The sequence below is a fragment of the Chelonoidis abingdonii genome, chromosome 2 (assembly GCF_003597395.2).
Source record: "Chelonoidis abingdonii isolate Lonesome George chromosome 2, CheloAbing_2.0, whole genome shotgun sequence".
Lineage (NCBI taxonomy): Eukaryota > Metazoa > Chordata > Testudines > Testudinidae > Chelonoidis > Chelonoidis abingdonii.
This window is the reverse complement of record NC_133770.1, coordinates 232,361,443-232,378,474: the sequence shown is the minus strand read 5'-3', so window position 1 is coordinate 232,378,474 and position 17,032 is coordinate 232,361,443. Positions and strand designations below refer to the sequence as shown.

The 17,032-nt window shown below is 47.3% G+C and overlaps 1 protein-coding gene across 3 annotated transcripts in view; it reads left to right on the top strand.

Annotated features, from left to right (window-relative positions):
- The first annotated feature begins 4,561 nt into the window (after positions 1-4,561).
- The window catches only part of LOC116834650 (epidermal retinol dehydrogenase 2-like), a 31,014-nt gene continuing 18,543 nt past the window's right edge, over positions 4,562-17,032 (top strand). Inside the window, exons 1-2 of one of the 3 annotated variants that reach the window (XM_075063034.1) lie at positions 4,562-4,781; positions 10,834-11,177. In XM_075063034.1, the coding sequence (XP_074919135.1) occupies positions 10,857-11,177 (321 nt within the window). In that variant the 5' untranslated portion in view covers positions 4,562-4,781; positions 10,834-10,856. Of the gene's footprint in view, positions 4,782-5,030; positions 5,085-10,830; positions 11,178-17,032 lie in introns of those variants that run through there. The other 2 variants (XM_075063033.1, XM_032796899.2) reach the window with 2 other exon arrangements.

Here is a 17,032-nt window from a genome sequence, read left to right as displayed (position 1 = left end):
CATGCAGAATGGAAAGTTTCTGGCTACTTATAATCAAACCGTAGATGCTTGTGTCGATTAGAGGCCCATTCAAGAAGTTGTTCACCTGCAGTATTGTTGTCGTCATATCCCCAGGACATACGATGGCTACTGAAGTCTCTGACCAATACCGAAGAGAGGCTGTGATGTGGAAGACAGCAGAGGAAGTTTAAACAGCCCTTTACTCTATATCTGCAAGCAGTGGGTGCCAGTAAAAATGAAGAAATTCAGAATGTAGCCTTATTTTTGACAATGTCTGGTTTTGAATCACTGGAAGTGTTTAAAAGTTTTTATTTAACTCAGGCAGAGGAGGCTAACTATGAAATTGCAGTACAGAAATTTAAAAAGTATTGCAGTCTAGGTAATAAGACACATAAAGGGAGGTAAAATGTCACAGTTTAGGGCAACTCTACCTGTTTTCCCCATGTATGGTCCAGCAAGTGTCAGAAGCCCAGGTGATGGCAGTACATCTTAGTGGCTAGAAACAGAATGGGAAAGGGCCAGGAGTTAGGAACCAGAACCAAAGGTCAGAGCTGGAGTCAGGAACCAGAGCCTGGGGTCAGAGCCAGAGTCAGGACCTTGTTAGCATGCATGTAGGTTCTTTTATTTTTATTATGTTTTCTCTGTAATGATTTCTACCTTAAGAATAAAGTAGGCTTGCTTAGAAAGAACCATGTGGTACCTTATACCTGTAGGACTGTTATCAGACTGAAGGGACAGCAAGCACATCTGTTTAGGCAGACTGTTTTTGCTGTGATGAAGGCAGTGAACTCTTCAATCTGGGGCATACCCTGATCAGAAGGGAGTGAGATACAGGTCTCCCTCCCAAGAGAGGCAACAGTGGGGGAACTGGAAGCCTAAGATTGGGTGTCCTTGCTGGACCACTGAGGGGAAATACAGGTAAAGTTGCCCTGAACTGTGACCTATCTGGAGCTCTAAATTTGGATGGTTAGTGAGAAGAAAGGCCACTGCTCTGGCAGTTCATCCTGGTGGTGCCCACCTACTACTACTTCTAATTTATCCTGAGGACCTTTTATGAACGCCTCACAGTCCCTTTAGCAGTGCTTCTTAGCTTAATTGCCAATTGGCACTTCCCTCTCTCAGTATATTGTAACTCCAATCACTTACATCTGCCCCTGTAATGAGTCCCCAGTCACACCCTGAACATGGTGCTGTCTAGTGTTACCAACACTCTTTGATATTTGGTGCGTGAAGCCCGCCAGCCCCTCCAGACAACAGATTAGATGAGAGCTGCAGCATTGATTTTGTCAAGCCTCTTCTCCTCCCTTTTTCCTCTTCCTCTCACCCTTACTTTGGGGGAAAACATGGAGAATGGAATGGGAAGATGGGAAAGTCTCTACCGACTCCTACACATGATTTTTAAATGTGTGGGGTTCACTGTATTGCTAACACCTAGGAGCCCCCACCCAACACTGTAGTCTGGAAGCATCTGTCATTCTGTGGGCACGTTAATGACAGAAAGGTAAAGAAGGTGTCATTTCATTTGTAAAAATGCATGGAATCATAATTTCAATGGTGTCTCTCTTTGCAGCATGGCGGGAAGGGCTCACTGCCCCCGCTACAGGTCCTGTGGTTGGTGGAAATTTCCTCCCCTAACCACAATGGTCCAAACAAGATGAACCTAGAGCAATGATGTAGCTATAGACTCAAGAAAATGTCTACAACTCAACTTTTTAAATTATACACATTGCTTGTAACAAAAAGAGACCGATCTTTGGTAATCCTAGGGAAGTCAGCGTGGACATTAGAGCTGGAAACATTCATTCATTAAACTCATCATCAGTGTCGTCTCGCTGTCACCTGGGGCAACACTGCCCTAGACCCACTGTCACATTGATCCTAGTCCATGCTACATTTGCACATTTCCGCGTGAAGCAGGCTGCTGGCCAGACTTTGCAGGGTGCACTACTGGTGCAATTCGCCCTAGGAGGCAAACTCCTCAGGGGAGGGCAGGTTCCTACCCCCGTGTCTAACCAGCTTGGGCTAGGGTGACCAGATATCCTGTTTTTAAAGGGACAGTCCCATTTTTGGGGACTTTTTCTTACATATGTAAGCGGGGAATGGTGCCACTATTGTGGGGAACTTTCCTGGCTTCTGCACTACCCTGGTGAGGTGGGCTAGAGAAAGGATCTGAGTCCTCTCTCCCATTTCCTTTACCCAGAGGCCTCCCTGCCCTTGAGGCCTCCCCTTCCACTCTCCTGTCTGGCAGAGTCCTTGTAACCCCAACAAGGCTGGGCCCAGGATTCCTGGTGGCTCGATCCCCAACCCTGCTGCAGTCACCTAATACAGGTGCTAGGGTGTCCCCACTCCAGGGTACTCTGTCTGCACTGGGCACTTCCCTGACCCAGTGATCATTACTACAATTTACAGCAAATGCAAGTTTTTTAATCAACAACACTTTTAAGGAAAAATGTGAAAGGTTAAAGGAAAACATATCACCCCGCTCTCTGGCAGGGAACATTACAAACGGTGTCTCTGGAATGTCAGGGCAGTTCACAGTCTGTTCCTTGTACGTCCCAGGCCTCCTTCTCAGGCCCCGTCTGTGCTGCAGGGATGCTGCAGGTTGGACACTTGCTCTGGTGGAGGCCACACACCTCCAGGCTTTGGGTGGTGAGAACCTTCTTCCCAGTATCAGCCCTCTGTCGAGTTAAGATCCCCCTCCCAGGCTGGCCTGCAAGGACCCTTGTCTGGGGGCATAGGTGGCAAGTTATATTCCCACATGGTGCCCAGGCACCAGCAATATTCAGAGCCCAGCTTCACCAATATTTGGGGCCAGGTGTCACTGTCTCTTCCACGCAGCTCCATGCTGCCTCCCTGCAGCAACTGCTGCCGCAGGGTCCTAGTGCCCCCAACTCAACTGCCAGGACAGACTGACTGAGCCTGCCCTTCCACCTCAGACCCTTCCTTTTTCCAGTGGGACCCTCTAGCAGCACAGCCCCGCCCCCCCCCCACACACACAGTCACCGCTTCTGCCCCATCGCTCAACCCCAGTGAGGCTACAGTCAGGGGCAACAGCAGGGGAGGAGGCACACGTAGCACACCCCGGCACCCACCACAGGGGAGGTGAGGGAGATTCCTGGACCTGAGATGGGTCCTAGGAGCACATGCAGTGACAGTGGTGGGGGTGAGTGTGCTGCTGGGGGCGGGGGGCAGAAAAGGGGGGCTCCTCCCCCAGAGCTTGCTGCTGCTGGCAGGGAAAGGGCTGGGGGGAGTCCTCCTCTCTGGCCCCTGTCCCAGAGCAGCCTGCCTGCACCTCAAACTCATCCCCAGCCCTGCCCCACCCCAGAGCCCACATCCCCAGCCAGAGCTTTCCACACACATACCCGCACCCTAACCCTCTGCCCGAACCCTGAGCCCCTCCAGCACTCTCAACACCTTATTCTCAGTCACAGCCAGAGCCCTCATCCCCTTGCACGCCAACCCTCTGCCCCAGCTCTGAGCCTAACACCCCAACCCCCCCAAGCCCTCACCCCCCACACTCCTACTCTCGCCCTGAGCCCATCCCACATCCCATACCCCTCATCTGCAGCCACACCTCATGGCCCCCACACCAGCACTCTCACTCCTGCACACTCTCCCTCTGCACCCCATCCCATCCCCACACTCCTTCCCAGAGCCTGCACCCCAATCCCCTGCCCCAGCCTAGGGTCTGCACCCCAGACCTCCTTCCCCACACAAACTCCCTCCCAGAGCTTTGGACAGGTGGTGGGTGGAGTTTGGGGGGAGGGCAAAGTTTGGGTGGGGTTGGGTTCTGGGCACCGCTAAAATTTCTAGAAACCTGCCACCCCTGGCTGAGGGTGTCTTTCTGCACTGGACCTTTTGCCCAGGGTCCCCCCTTGGCTGGCCCCAGTTGCTCACCACACCTGGCTCTGGATCCCGCTCCAGCCCCTGCCCCACTCTGCCTCAGCACTGATGCTGCTTCTCTTCCTCCAGCCCCCGGAGCTGTTTCTCTGGCTCCTCTGGCTGCAGCTCTGCTCCCAGCACAGGATCTGCTTTCCCTGGGCTGTGTCTCTGGCTCTGTGGCTGCAGCTCTGCTCCCACAACAGGATCTGCTCTCCCTGGGCTGCGTCTCTGGCTCTGTGGCTGCAGCTCTGCTCCCCAGCTCAGCTTGGGCCCCTGCTTTCTCCTTAGCTCCAGCCCCACTCTGTCTGACCAAGCAATTCCAGCTCACACAGAGGACAGGACTTGCCCTGGCCTCCTGCCTCTCTGATTAGTCTGCCCACCTTGTCAATCAGGCTGACCTAGCCCATTAGCCTCTCTCCATTGTTCCTGTGGACTGTCAGTCTCAGGCTCCTGATTGCACATCTACGCCCCCTTTCTTTCGGTTCTGGGAGCTAGTCAACCAAAAACCCCCACTAAATGTTAGTAAGAGGGCAATATCCCCTTACATATAGACTCCTATTACCCCCCTGCCCCCTCCCATTTTGTCACAGTTGCTTTCTGGTCACCCTTTGAAACCGCCCCATTTCCAGCTTTACAAGCCTCCCCTCCCCACCCAGTTCCTCTGTGTGACTGCCCAGCCCCCTTCCCCTCTCCTTCAGCGCGGAGGAGCGAAGGGACCAGAGCTGTAGGCTCCGCTACGTCCCCGCGCCCTGGTACCTTCTCCCGGGGAACGCTGGGTGACCAGACAGGCGTAAGCGCCGCTGGAAAAGCGGGGAAGGGACTTCAGCCGGACGGCTGCCTGAGGCACGTGCCGCGGAGCTGCGTCAGCGCCGGAGCCCGAGGCGGGAGCTGCCAGCGCGGTGAGTGAGGCCGCGGCTCTGCACGTCCTGCGGGCGCTGCTGGGGGAGCGAGGCGCGTGGGTGTTCCGGGGCCCGCGCCGCTTGGCCTCTAGCGCTGGCCAGCGCCTTAGCTCGTGGCTCTCCCCTGGGCTGCTGTGCTGTGCCCGCGGGAGGGCGCCGGCCTAGGCCGGGAGAAGAGGCTGCGGCCGCAGAAAGGAAACCGGCCCAACGCTGCTCGGAGCGCCGGACACCCGCCGGGGAGAGATCTTGACGCCGATTAGTGGCTGAGAACTTGCTCACCGCCCCCCCCCCACGGGTTTGGAGGTAGGGGGAGAGTGGAAGGACCCCAATCTCGAGTTCTAACCATGGGCTCTTTTTTGAGGGGTTATCCGAGGTTTCTTGCATTACAGAGCTGGAGGTGCTGGTCTGGCAGAGCAAGCCTTGAGGTCGGCAGCTTGGTTGTGTTTTTGAAAGGGAGGGGCAAGGTGGGAATGAGAAACTGGTAAGGGCTCAGTGGAAGAGGATTCTGGTGGCTACATTCTAACTACTTGATACCAGTAAAGATAGGAGATGCTCGTCTCTACAGTCTTATCATCCCAGGAGAAATTCCCAGTTCTCTGTACCTGCATAACCCCTACAGTGCTTGGACAGTGCCTTACAGCTGGGTAGAAAATCTCCCAGCAATTGCATGCATGCAATGTCAGAATTGCATTTTGCTGGTCTAAAGACCTGTTGCATCTGAACCATTTAAGTGTTAGGCCTTGGCTACACTGGCGCTTTACAGTGCTGCAACTTCCTCGCTCAGCAGTGTGAAAAAAACACCCCCCTGAGCGCTGCAAGATACAGCGCTGTAAAGCGCCAGTGTAAACAGTGCCCCAGCGCTGCAAGCTAAACCCCATCAGGATGTGGAGTACGTGCAGCACTGGGAGAGCTCTCTCCCAGCGCTGGGGCTCTGCAACCACACTCGCACTTCAAAGTGCTGCCGCGGCAGCGCTTTGAAGTTTCAAGTGTAGCCATACCCTTAGGTAGAACGTGAACTAGGTCACCTGGTTCCAGTCATCTTCTCTAAAACAGCATTGGCCTTCCAAAAGATCTCAAAATCCATTTTTTCTGGGACTAATATTAGGAGTTGTGGATTAGGTACTCAGAGTACAATGTAATTGATGGGATTCAGGAAGACGCACTAGTGGGGCAAAAGGTGCCATAGTTTTTAACCAGTATTGGCATAGCCACCTTGGATGCAGTTGAACCAGTTTATGCTTAATCTGCTTCTGTCCAGCTGGTTCAGCTTGCACCTCTCTAATTCTCTGGTGTATACATAATCTAATTAACTGGCTGGGACCCAACAAAATTTAGTGTTCACCGCTCCTATGTGCTGATGCTATGTGAATTTGGGGAGCTAAACGATGAATAAGGTGGGGGATGAAAGGTTTTCAAAGATGGCAAACATGAAGCTTGCAGTTAATGTAAACATTTGTGCTGGAGGAAGTGTTGGCTGTAGGTATGAGATACCTATTTCAAACTGCTAAATTAGTCTATTGAACACCAAAAGCATATGTGACTGTGGTAGAAATCACTCTTCTTAGGTTTTAAAAAACATAAAAACACCACCCTACTGTCTTTCTACCACACTATAAAAGCAAAGATCATCCATCTGATTCTTGGAGAATTGAAAGCTATGCTTATCAAAGGTTATGTGTAAAAAATACAATTTGTGTTCAGTGGTGTTAATGGAACAGAAAAAAATGAGGAATTGAGAAACAACAGCAGAGGCTCTTCCATGTTCAATGTACAAAATATCTATGGTTCACAATTTTGCAACATTCCAAGTCTTCTCACATTGCTCCAGGCCAATGGGGTGTCGGGAAGCTGTGCGGGCCGAGGGATGTGCTGGCTGCCGCTTCCCGCCACCCCAATTGGCCTGGAGCGGCGAACTGTGGCCAGTGGGAGCCATGATCGGCCAAACCTGTGGACATGGCAAGTAAACAAAAGTATCCTGGCAGTTCTCGTGCCAAAGGTTGCCGATCCCTGACTGATTGAATGCAGAAGCCTGTCTTCCAGGAATGTTTTCTCCATGGCTGATATAAAAAAGAGGATGTGAGCTATTAATTGTTGGCCCAGCTATAATTCCATTTTGGAATTGTCATACTACATCTACATACTACATGTACATGCAGTCTTGAACTAAAATACACACTGGTAGAAATGAAAATAGAAAATGCCTATTAAGATGTCTTGCATAAAATAGCATTACAGTGCTAATCAATTAAAAGTATGTGTATGTAAATGAAGTGATTCGGGGAATTGTGAATACCTGCTTATCAGGCCCTATCACTAGGGCCCTACCAATTTCATGGCCATGAAAAACATGTCACGGATCACAAAATGAGTCCCTCCCCATGCAATCTGAACACCCCCATGCTGCTGAGAGCTCCCCAGATGGGGGCTCCTAGCTGCAAGTCCTGCCCAGGCTAGGGAGAGACAGGATTTGTCCTTCCTCTACATGGCCACTCTTGGGTACCTCTCCAGGCTAATAATAGCTTTGCATCCCCTCTCCCTCACTCACTTCCTGTCCCCATTGCTTCGCAATTGCAGGAGTGGTCATTGTCCAGGGAACTGCCCAGCCCTCCCTTCCAGATGCACTTATTAGCTTGTTTCAATAACAACAAAAAGAAAGGTGAAGGACTTGACTGAATTTTTTGATTGACAGTTTACAGCAGCGAATCACACTCATGGCTCAACTCACAGATTGGTAGATATGGACATTGGTATGGTTTTGTAGTGCAGTGATCTCACTTGGCAGCCTACCAGAAGATAACTGAAATTACAAGTGTAAAATGACTGTCCAAAGTAAATGAAAAACCTCTGAAATCATTAGTAGAGGAAATCATGTGAAAGAATTTGGAAGCCAGATTCTGCATTCCAATGGTGACAAAGTATTTTGTCGAAGTTGCAATGTTTTGTTGGATTACGCACATTGAGCAAGGGTTCAGCACCACATAGACTTGGAAACCTATTGAAGCAGGAAGAGGGCTGTGGATAATGCATGGCTAATAAACAAAAAGTTACAAATACAAAAACAACTTCATCACTTTTTAAGCAGATGACAGCTTTGAGGCCCATCATTTAGCTAGAATGGAACTTGTGGATGCATTTGCAAGTGCTAATATACCATTGAAAAAACGTGATCACTCAAAGCTGCTTGAGTTCATTCAGTGGCATGTACAAAATGCCGGTTGCTTACCAACTACGAATAAGCTACGACAAGACTACCTTTCACAGGTTTTTGCTACACGTTTTGAGGAGATGAAATCTCAGATTAACTCATCAGTCTTTTACAGTTATTTTGGATGAGTCCATAGGTGAGCAGGACAACTATGTACTCCATGTTCTGTTTGATTTTACTTCTGACAAAGCCAAAAATATACAGACAGGAAAGTTAAGAACAGAGCTCACTGATTTCATTTACTTGGATGCTGTTAACTACACTACAGTTTCTCAAGTGATAATTGAAATAATTTCAAAATATGGTGCAAACTTTGACAAAGTATCTACTTTCATAAGCCACAATGCAACTTACATAGAATATCAGTGACTCATGAGGTCATCTAGTCTAACCCCCTACTCAAAACAGGACCAATCCCCAACTAAATCATCCCAGCCAGGGCTCTGTCAAGCCTGACCTTAAAAACCTCTAAGGAAGGAAATTCTACCACCTCCCTAGGTAACCCATTCTAGTGTTTCATCACCCTCCTAGTGAAAAAGTTTTTCCTAATATCCAACCTCAACCTCCCACACTGCAACTTGAGATGATTACTCTTTGTTCTGTCATCTGGTACCACTGACAACAGTCTAGAGCAGGGGCTCCCAAACTTGTTCCGCTCTATGTGCAGGGAAAGCCCCTGGTGGGCCTGGCCGGTTTGTTTACCTGCCGTGTCCGCAGGCTCGGCCGATCGCAGCTCCCAGTGGCCGCGGTTCACTGCTCCAGGTCAATGGGAGCTGCTGGAAGCGGCTTGGGCCGAGGGACATACTGGCCGCTGCTTCCAGCAGCTCCCATTGGCCTGGAGCAGTGAACCGTAGCCACTGGGAGCTGCGATCGGCCGAGCCTGCGGACGTGGCAGGTAAACAAACCAGCCCAGCCCACCAGGGGCTTTCCCCGCACAAGCAGTGAAACAAGTTTGGGAGCCACTGGTCTAGAGCCATCCTCTTTGGAACCCCTTTCAGGTACATGATAAAATTTTTCAAATCTGTTCTCCATGGTGTAATGCCAAATGCTGTCCATATTACATGTAATGCATATATAATTTCTCTTGTCATTGAATTGTAGAGATGTAAGTCTAGAAAGTTGACAAACTGGTCAGCTACATTAAAGAGATCTTTAAAACACTGCCCTAGCTGCAAAATTCGATACGGGCAGCACGGTGCAAACATGACTGAAATCAGGAAACAAAAAATTGCAGTTCCCCCAGAGTCAATACTCTGTGGAATTCCTGGTTTAGGGCTGTACAGTACCAGGCACTTCATCTGAAATACTACTCTGAGTTCCTCTCGGAAGAGCTGACACTGACACTGACAATGCAAGTTTTAACAGAACTTTCAACCCTTCTAAACAATGCTCAGCTGAATGAGAAAGTTAAGTTCATTGCCAAGAATGCCACAGCACTGATGGACTTAATCACTTGGTTCAAATCTCAAGATGTTGTAATGTACAACAAAGTAATGGATGTACTATTCTGGGTTGAAGCACAGTCAAACGAAAATCACTCTGACAATGATGAATTAAATGCCAGTGCTCAGCAGGCATTTTCTTTCATGGCAAAGAAGCTCAGACAATACTATTGCTACAGGGATGAGTCAAGCGATACAGGAAAAACAGCTCAGAAGTTTCAGCAACCTGCAGTGGGGTTCCTAAAAGCTATGCGTATATGCGAATCTGCACAAATGCACCTATTGATGGATTTAACCTCACTTAATACAATTCCTGGCTTTGACATGAATTCTAGGCTAGAGATTCCTGCTTACAAAAATATTATGAAAGAAGTGGACTGTAGTTTGCCTGTGCTACAGTTTTGGAACTCAGTGGAAGGCAGAATCTCCCACCTCTCAAGGCTAGCTTGGCACTGAAAATTCCAGTGAACTCCGTGGATGCAGAGAGAGACGTGTCTAAACATGGACAGTGTTTTCAGCACAGAGACAAAGAGTGAAGAAAGACAGCTGGACGGTCCATGCTGACATTCAATTAATGATATTAGAAATTGGAACATATTTTTTCACTTGCTTTTGTTAACTTAAGGCAGGGGTTCTCAAGTTTGAGGATACCAATTGAGATTCCTACCCTACAAAACTGTCTCAAATGCACATATCAGGGAGTTGAGCCCTGAGTATTCTTTGCTGCAGTAAAGAGTCAATAAATCCTGTCAAGTTCACATTACTAAAACGAGCTAATAATTGCATCTGGAAGGACGGGGAGCACATGCGGTACTGTGACTTTCCCCTTGCAACTGAAGATCTCTCGGGGCAGGAAGTGGGTGAGGTGGTGGAGAACTTTCTGTAGCCAGGAGAGGTAGCAAGAACAGCCGTGCAGAGGAAACTGAAGTCCTGACCCTCCCCAGCCTGGCTGGGACTAGCAGCTCCTTGCTGGGGCACTCCCAGCAGGATGGGTGAGGTCTGACCCACCTCCGCCTCTGGGAACCTTCTGCGGCTGCTGCCTTCAGAGCCCAGCTTCGAAGGCAGCACAGAAGTGAGGATGGCAATCCCACAACCCCCCCACAACAGGTTTGCAACCCCCACCTGCCGCGTGTTGGGTTGGGACGCCCACAGCTACAACACTGTGAAATTTCAGATTTAAATATCTGAAAACGTAAAATTTGCCAATTTTCAAGTCCTATGGCCATTAGATTGACCAGAATGGATAATGAATTTGGTAAGGCCCTATCTATTATTCTTTAATAGTTTCCACTGTTATATGTATTCAGAGAGGGGATATATTTAGCAATATTTTTTTTCAATTCTAAAATATTGAAGTTTCACTGTTGCTGTTTTATTCTAAATGGTAAATATTCATCATTAGCAGGTGTTTGAAAAATCTTCTCCAAGATGAACTTCTTCCTTGAAACACTCAAAGTCCTGGTGCTCTCAATATATTTCCTGTTAGAATCTCTAGTGTTGTTGTTTGTTCCTGTGCGAAAGAAGAGTGTTGCTGGTGAAATAGTACTTATAACAGGAGCTGGAAGTGGAATTGGAAGACTTCTAGCATTAAAATTTGCCCACCTTGGAGCCACCCTTGTTCTCTGGGACATTAATCAAGAAGGTAACAAGGAAACAAGTAAACTAGCTAAAGAAAATGGAGCCATAAGAGTGCATGCCTACTTGTGTGACTGCAGCAAAAGGCAAGAGATCTACAGAGTGGCAGATCAGGTAAAATATTACGTTTGTTTCTTTTTTTTAATCCCATAAAATACTGTCTGATCATAAAGCACTGATCTCTTACCTAGATGTCGTTGAACAGAGTTCATGAGTCCAGAGTTCATGTCATTCATTCCATTATTAATTCAGTGCTGTTTACATTACCTGTCTTTACACCCTTCAGTTTCTAGCGTCAACTTGTTCAGCTCCCTCTGCTTCTGCTAAAAGGGGGAGAAACACTTAAGCGTTGTCCTTTTTAATAAAGTTATCTACTACAAAGTGGACCCTCACTCAAATAGATTAGCTCTTCACCAACTAGTTCACTTACTGAACATGAAGTGTAAGAACTTTAGTATATTAAAGTTAAAGCAACAATTATTGCTTGAACTACTGCAAAGAATGAGCCTTAGAAGTAACAGGATCTTTTAAAACGGACTAATGATTTGCACAAATTTAGAATAACTTGAGATTTTTCAAGGACTTCATATATATGCTTTGATCAAATGTATCAGAGGCTGAAATGCTGCAGTCTTTCCCTCCTAAAGAGAATTAGTTCCTACAAATCAAGTACACCGTCAGCAATTATTTGCAGAGTTGGTACCAATACCTATGCTTAAAATCCTTTCTATAGCCTTCCTATAAGAGCCTGTTTTCTGCTGCTTAAAATATTGTTAAACCTGTCTGCTGGGCTGAAAACTCTCTGTCTGCTTCAGGCTAAATTTTTGGAAAGTTTCAGCTAAAATAAGTCAGCTCTTTCTGGGAACAGAGTTGCAGAGGAAAATACATTGCCTTACCCATGTTTTAAAAAAAATCACAAAAGCTCATTTGAGGAGCTCTAGCACAGAGGTGGGCAAACTATGGCAGCCCGTGGGACCCTCCTGCCCAGCTCCTGAGCTCTTGGTCCAGGAGGCTACCCCCCCCCGCCTCCCTCCCGCTGTCCCCCCACTCCCACAGCCTCGGCTAGCTCTGCCACCACTGCAGTGGTCTGGGCAGCGGGTCTGTGAGCTCCTGGGGCAGGGCAGCTGCAGAGCGATTCTGACTCGGTGCTCTGTGCTACTTGGTGGCAGCAGCAGCCCGGCTGTAGCACCACAAGCCAGTGGTGCTCCAGGCAGCGTGGTAAGGGTGGGGGAGGGGGGTTGGATGGAGGGCAGGGGAGTTTGGAGTGGTGGTTAGGGGCAGGGGTGTGGATAGGGGAACAAGGGAGCAGTAGGGGGGAACAAGGTTGAAGGGGGGTGGTCAGGAAGGGGTCGGGGGGTTGGATGGGGTGGCAGGGACAGGGGTCCCGGAGGCGGGCAGGGGTTCCGGAGGCAGTCGGGACAGGGAGAAGGGGTGTTTGGGTGAGTGTTGGATTTACTTTTTTGTGGTTGGTGAAAATCTGTCCAAACTTGTCTAAGTTACAAGCCTCTACCCTTTGAAGTCTCCATATGATAAGTAGAGAGGCTCCTTTGAGGCCAGCAGTATTACTTTCAGAAGAGCCTGTTTGCAACAAGCATGCTGCGTTACTTCATAGCTCCTGCATGTTGGCTGAATTGCCCTTTGGCTGTACCCACAGAGTAACTAAATATGCTTCACCCTAGGGCTGCAGGGACTGAGCAGGGCTCTTCCTGGAACTTATTCTCCTGGATGCTGGGGGCCACTGTGGCATCAGAACTAAGAACAAGAAGACTGCTGGCATCTGGGTAGCAGGAAGAGGGAGGTGATACCTGACTTAAGAACATAAGAATGACCATGCTGGGTCAGACCAAAGGTCCATGTAGCTCAGTATCCTGTCTTCCGACAGTGGCCAATACCAGGTGCTTCAGAGGGAATGAACAGATCAGGGCAATTATCGAGTGATCCATTCAGTCCCAGTATCTGGCCGTCAGAGGCTTAGGGACACCCAGAGAGTGGGGTTGCATCCCTGACCATCTTGAGTAAAAGTCATTGATGGCGCTATCCTCCATTAACTTATTTACTTTTTTTTTTAAACCCAGTTACACTTTTGGCCTTCACAACATCCCTTGACAACAAGTTCTACCGGCTGACTCCTCTTTGTGTGAACAAGTACTTCCTTTTGTTGGTTTTAAATCTGCTGCCTATTTCATCAGTTTCTGCCAGGTGGGAACCCTCTAGGACAGTGGTTCTCAAACTGTGGGCACGACCCCATTTTAGTGGGGTCACCAGGGCTGGCTTAGACTTGCTGGGGCTCGGGGCTGAAGCCCAAGCCCCACCACGTGAGGCCCAAGCCGAAGCCTGAGAGATTCAGCCCTGGGCATCGGGGCTCAGTTACAGGCCCCCTGGCTGGGTGGCTGGGGCTGAAGCCCTTGGGCTTCAGCTTTGATCCCTTCGCTGCCCAGGGCAGTGGGGCTCAGGCTTTGGCTCCCCCACTCAGGGCAGTGAGAATCAGGCAGACTCAGGCTTTGGTCCCCCCTCCTGGGGTTGTGTAGTCATTATGATGTCAGAAGGCAGTCGCAGTGCAATGATGTTTGGAGAACCCCTGCTCTAGGCGGCAGTGAAACTGCCAAGATTCAGTTCTGCTTCAGCTTGAGGACAGCTAATGAAGAACACTAGAAAGGTGTCTCTCCTATGAGCAACAGCACAAAGGATACAAGCCACCCCTCCCTTAGGAACCAGAAAAAAAACAGCTGTGGCAGTATAAAGAATGTGAAACTGCAGGGCCTTTTATGATCTCTCCTTGCAGAAATCACACAAAGGGAAGGCTGACTGTTAAAGCAGCTATAGCTTTAAACAACCCTCCCTCCCATCGAAGTACCCAACAGGGGAACAGGGCCCGCCCAGTAGGAAATGGAGCAGGAATATCCCCTGCTGCTAAGAATCAGTTTTGAAACTCTGATTCAGAAAACAACCCCCTCCGCCCCCATTTTCTCCTACTGTTCTGGCCTTCCCAACACAAGAGGAAGCAGAGTGAGGTCCTTACTTCATTGCTGGGTACCAGAATTACATCTGTTGGCAGGCTACTTTAAGACCAGTCTTCTCCCAACAGTGTAACGCCTGTGCTTATTTTAAAAAATAGGGTTCCAAGTCCAGCCAGCTAGGCTAAATAGGCAGCCGAGCAACTTACAGGGAACTTTGCACCGTGCTGTTGCTGTGTAATGGGTGTCTCAGACCTGCTATACCATAGGCATCTGACACCATTTTTTTTTTAAAAAACAAAAAGCTTTAAGGAGTCTTTCTGCTGCCTCCTATGAATCTGTTACTTCACTAGACTTCTACCATTGCCAGTTAGAACCACTTCTCTGCATTCTTCCCCAATACAAGGTATAAATAGGAAGAAATAACTGAGGAAATGGAAGCATGCATCCAGAAAAATGATGATTAAATAGTCACATGAAGTGTGGTACAAACACCCAGGACCACAGCCTCATGCTGATCAATGTAAGATCTGTAATCAATAAGTCCTTAGCCATTCACTATTGACAAATTACCTCGCTTGGTCTAGGGGTCACAGAAACCAACAGGTCCTGCTGTCAACTCACCTCATCTCCCTGCTTCCCCCGCCTACTTGCCACACACCCAGAAAGGATGAGTCTCAGATGGAGTAGCCATTTTTATACCCGAGAAGAAAGGACCACAGTTTTCTTCGGTCTATTCCACAAAAGAACAAAAAAGCAAACCAAGGATGGCTTGTGTCAGCTAGGATAAACAAGCTGACATTAACGTTTTAAAGATATCTTCTAAGGAGCAGAGCTGTCTGTAAACAAGGTGGTCAATTTGCCAGTTTTTCTTAGCTTTCTGCCTGTTATCTGACACGTTTCTTGGGCAGGGAAGAGATCACCAAATAATCAGAAACCAAGTGCAGGGCAAAACACACAGCACCCTTTCCAAGGACTTGGTCTATTCACACACGTAATAGTTGGGGTCATTACCTGTGATTCTGACCCCTGCCCTTTTGGTGTGGTTAAAAACATAAAGATGACCTACTAAATGGGATTGACACCTCCTTGTGGGGAACCTGTTGCCTTAAAATATCTTTTAGTCTGACCAGTATGAAAGAAGCCATTGTTTGATGTTAGACTTCTCAAACTGCTGCCCTGTTACCCAGTATCTAACCTTCCTGTTCTACAAGGTTGCCTAAAACCACAAGTTGTGCTATTTTAACCATACTAGTATGGCTGATGTAGTTATACTGGTACAAAGTGTTGTCTGCTGTGTCAAAGGGTATGCCTGCCCTGTAACGTTCTCTGCTGTCCAACACGTCTGTATGGTTTCTGTCTGGTTCTTTCATTGTTTGTTTGTTGCATAACTAATTTTGCAAGATTTAAATCTACTAAAGCGGTGGGGTAAGCTTGGTTAAACAAGTATAGATTTCACCATCACAATTCTTGATAAGTGATTCCTTGCCAGACAGAATACAATCAAACAAAGTTGTCTTTTTAAACATCTTAAAAGCTATGTGTTTATCTGGTGATGGTGGGTACTATTAGGACAGGAGCACCTTCGTAACAGCCTGATATTTCATTGTTTTAATGTAATTTAGATAGAATGTGAGGATGTGATTTTCTGCTTTTTAGCTCATGGCTTCTACAGTCCTAATGTGGCTGCAGAAAAAGACCCCAGACCTTACAACCACTAACTAGAATAGTTACACTGGTTTGCAAACTACAGATTTAAGCAAATTAATTCAGAAGCTAGCAAAAAAGGTCTCCAGTATCATCTGTTAGGTGCCGGAACCCTTCTGTTGGATTTAAGGCTGGGGCAATGGTCTTATTACAATGAAAAAAAAGGGAAGAAATCACAGCTGTATGTGTACACTTTTCCCCACCCTCACTAATATGCCAAATCCTCAAGTTGGTGGGGATTGGATAAATATAGTAAGGCCTACTCTAAATTTAACTAGTTACTACTAATTATTAATGCTGCCTATAAATTACCCAATGTAAAATTTTATAAACAGAAGCAATTAGGTTTTGTTTTTGGTTTTTCCCTACCTACCGTAGGGAAAACTTGTATACACTTCTCTGCCAAATTCTCAGCACACATGGCATTGTTAATTGTTCTTACAGTATAGTAGTGATTGTGCAAATAGAGGAAGACCTGGTGTGTGCTTCAAAGAGTTTAGTCATGTGGGGGAGAAAACAAAAAGCAAAGTGGTCAGAGTGGAGAGAGGCATTGTCTTGTCTATTTTATTTATATGTTTCCTCAAACGTCTCTCTATTTAGCCCCTTTTGTGAGTCTCTTTGCTTTATAACCCTTTCTAGCTCCTCCTTTGTTTTTTTTCTAATCTGTTTACCAGGTCTGTTTCTCAGTCTTCTTACTAGCCTCAAGAATGTAAGATAAAGGAGAGGACTTGTATGGTAGATCTTTCTCTCCATTCCACTTCCTTACTAGATGTTGCATATGCCACCTTAACTGGCATTACCTGAATTCTTAAATGCATAATCATGTCATCTTTACATTGTCTTAACATGAAAAATTCTAGTTTTTTTTTTTAAAAAAAATACCATAGTTGTGAGTCTCAAGGAAAAACTTGAAATTATGTGGTCAGGAACTACTTGACTAGACAACACAGGAACACCATTTCTCATGGACTCTAGTGGCTCTTGTAACGTGAGCAAAGACTGAGATCAGAGTATATGCAGAAGACTCACTGTACATCTTGCAGGATATACAGTTTTGCTGTGTCGCTAAATTAGCCACACACATGCTGGAGAACTTCTTTGCTACAAACAGGGCCGGCTTTAGGAAGTGCAGGGCCCAATTCGAACATTTTCGGCGGGGCCCTGACAGGGATGACTTAAAAAAAAAAGTGGAAGAAAAAAGCCTTTCATTTCTTTCATGTATTATTTACTTTCCATAACTATATGAATAATAAAATTATATATTATATACATTGCATCATATATGCTGTTGATTGGCTATTAATGACC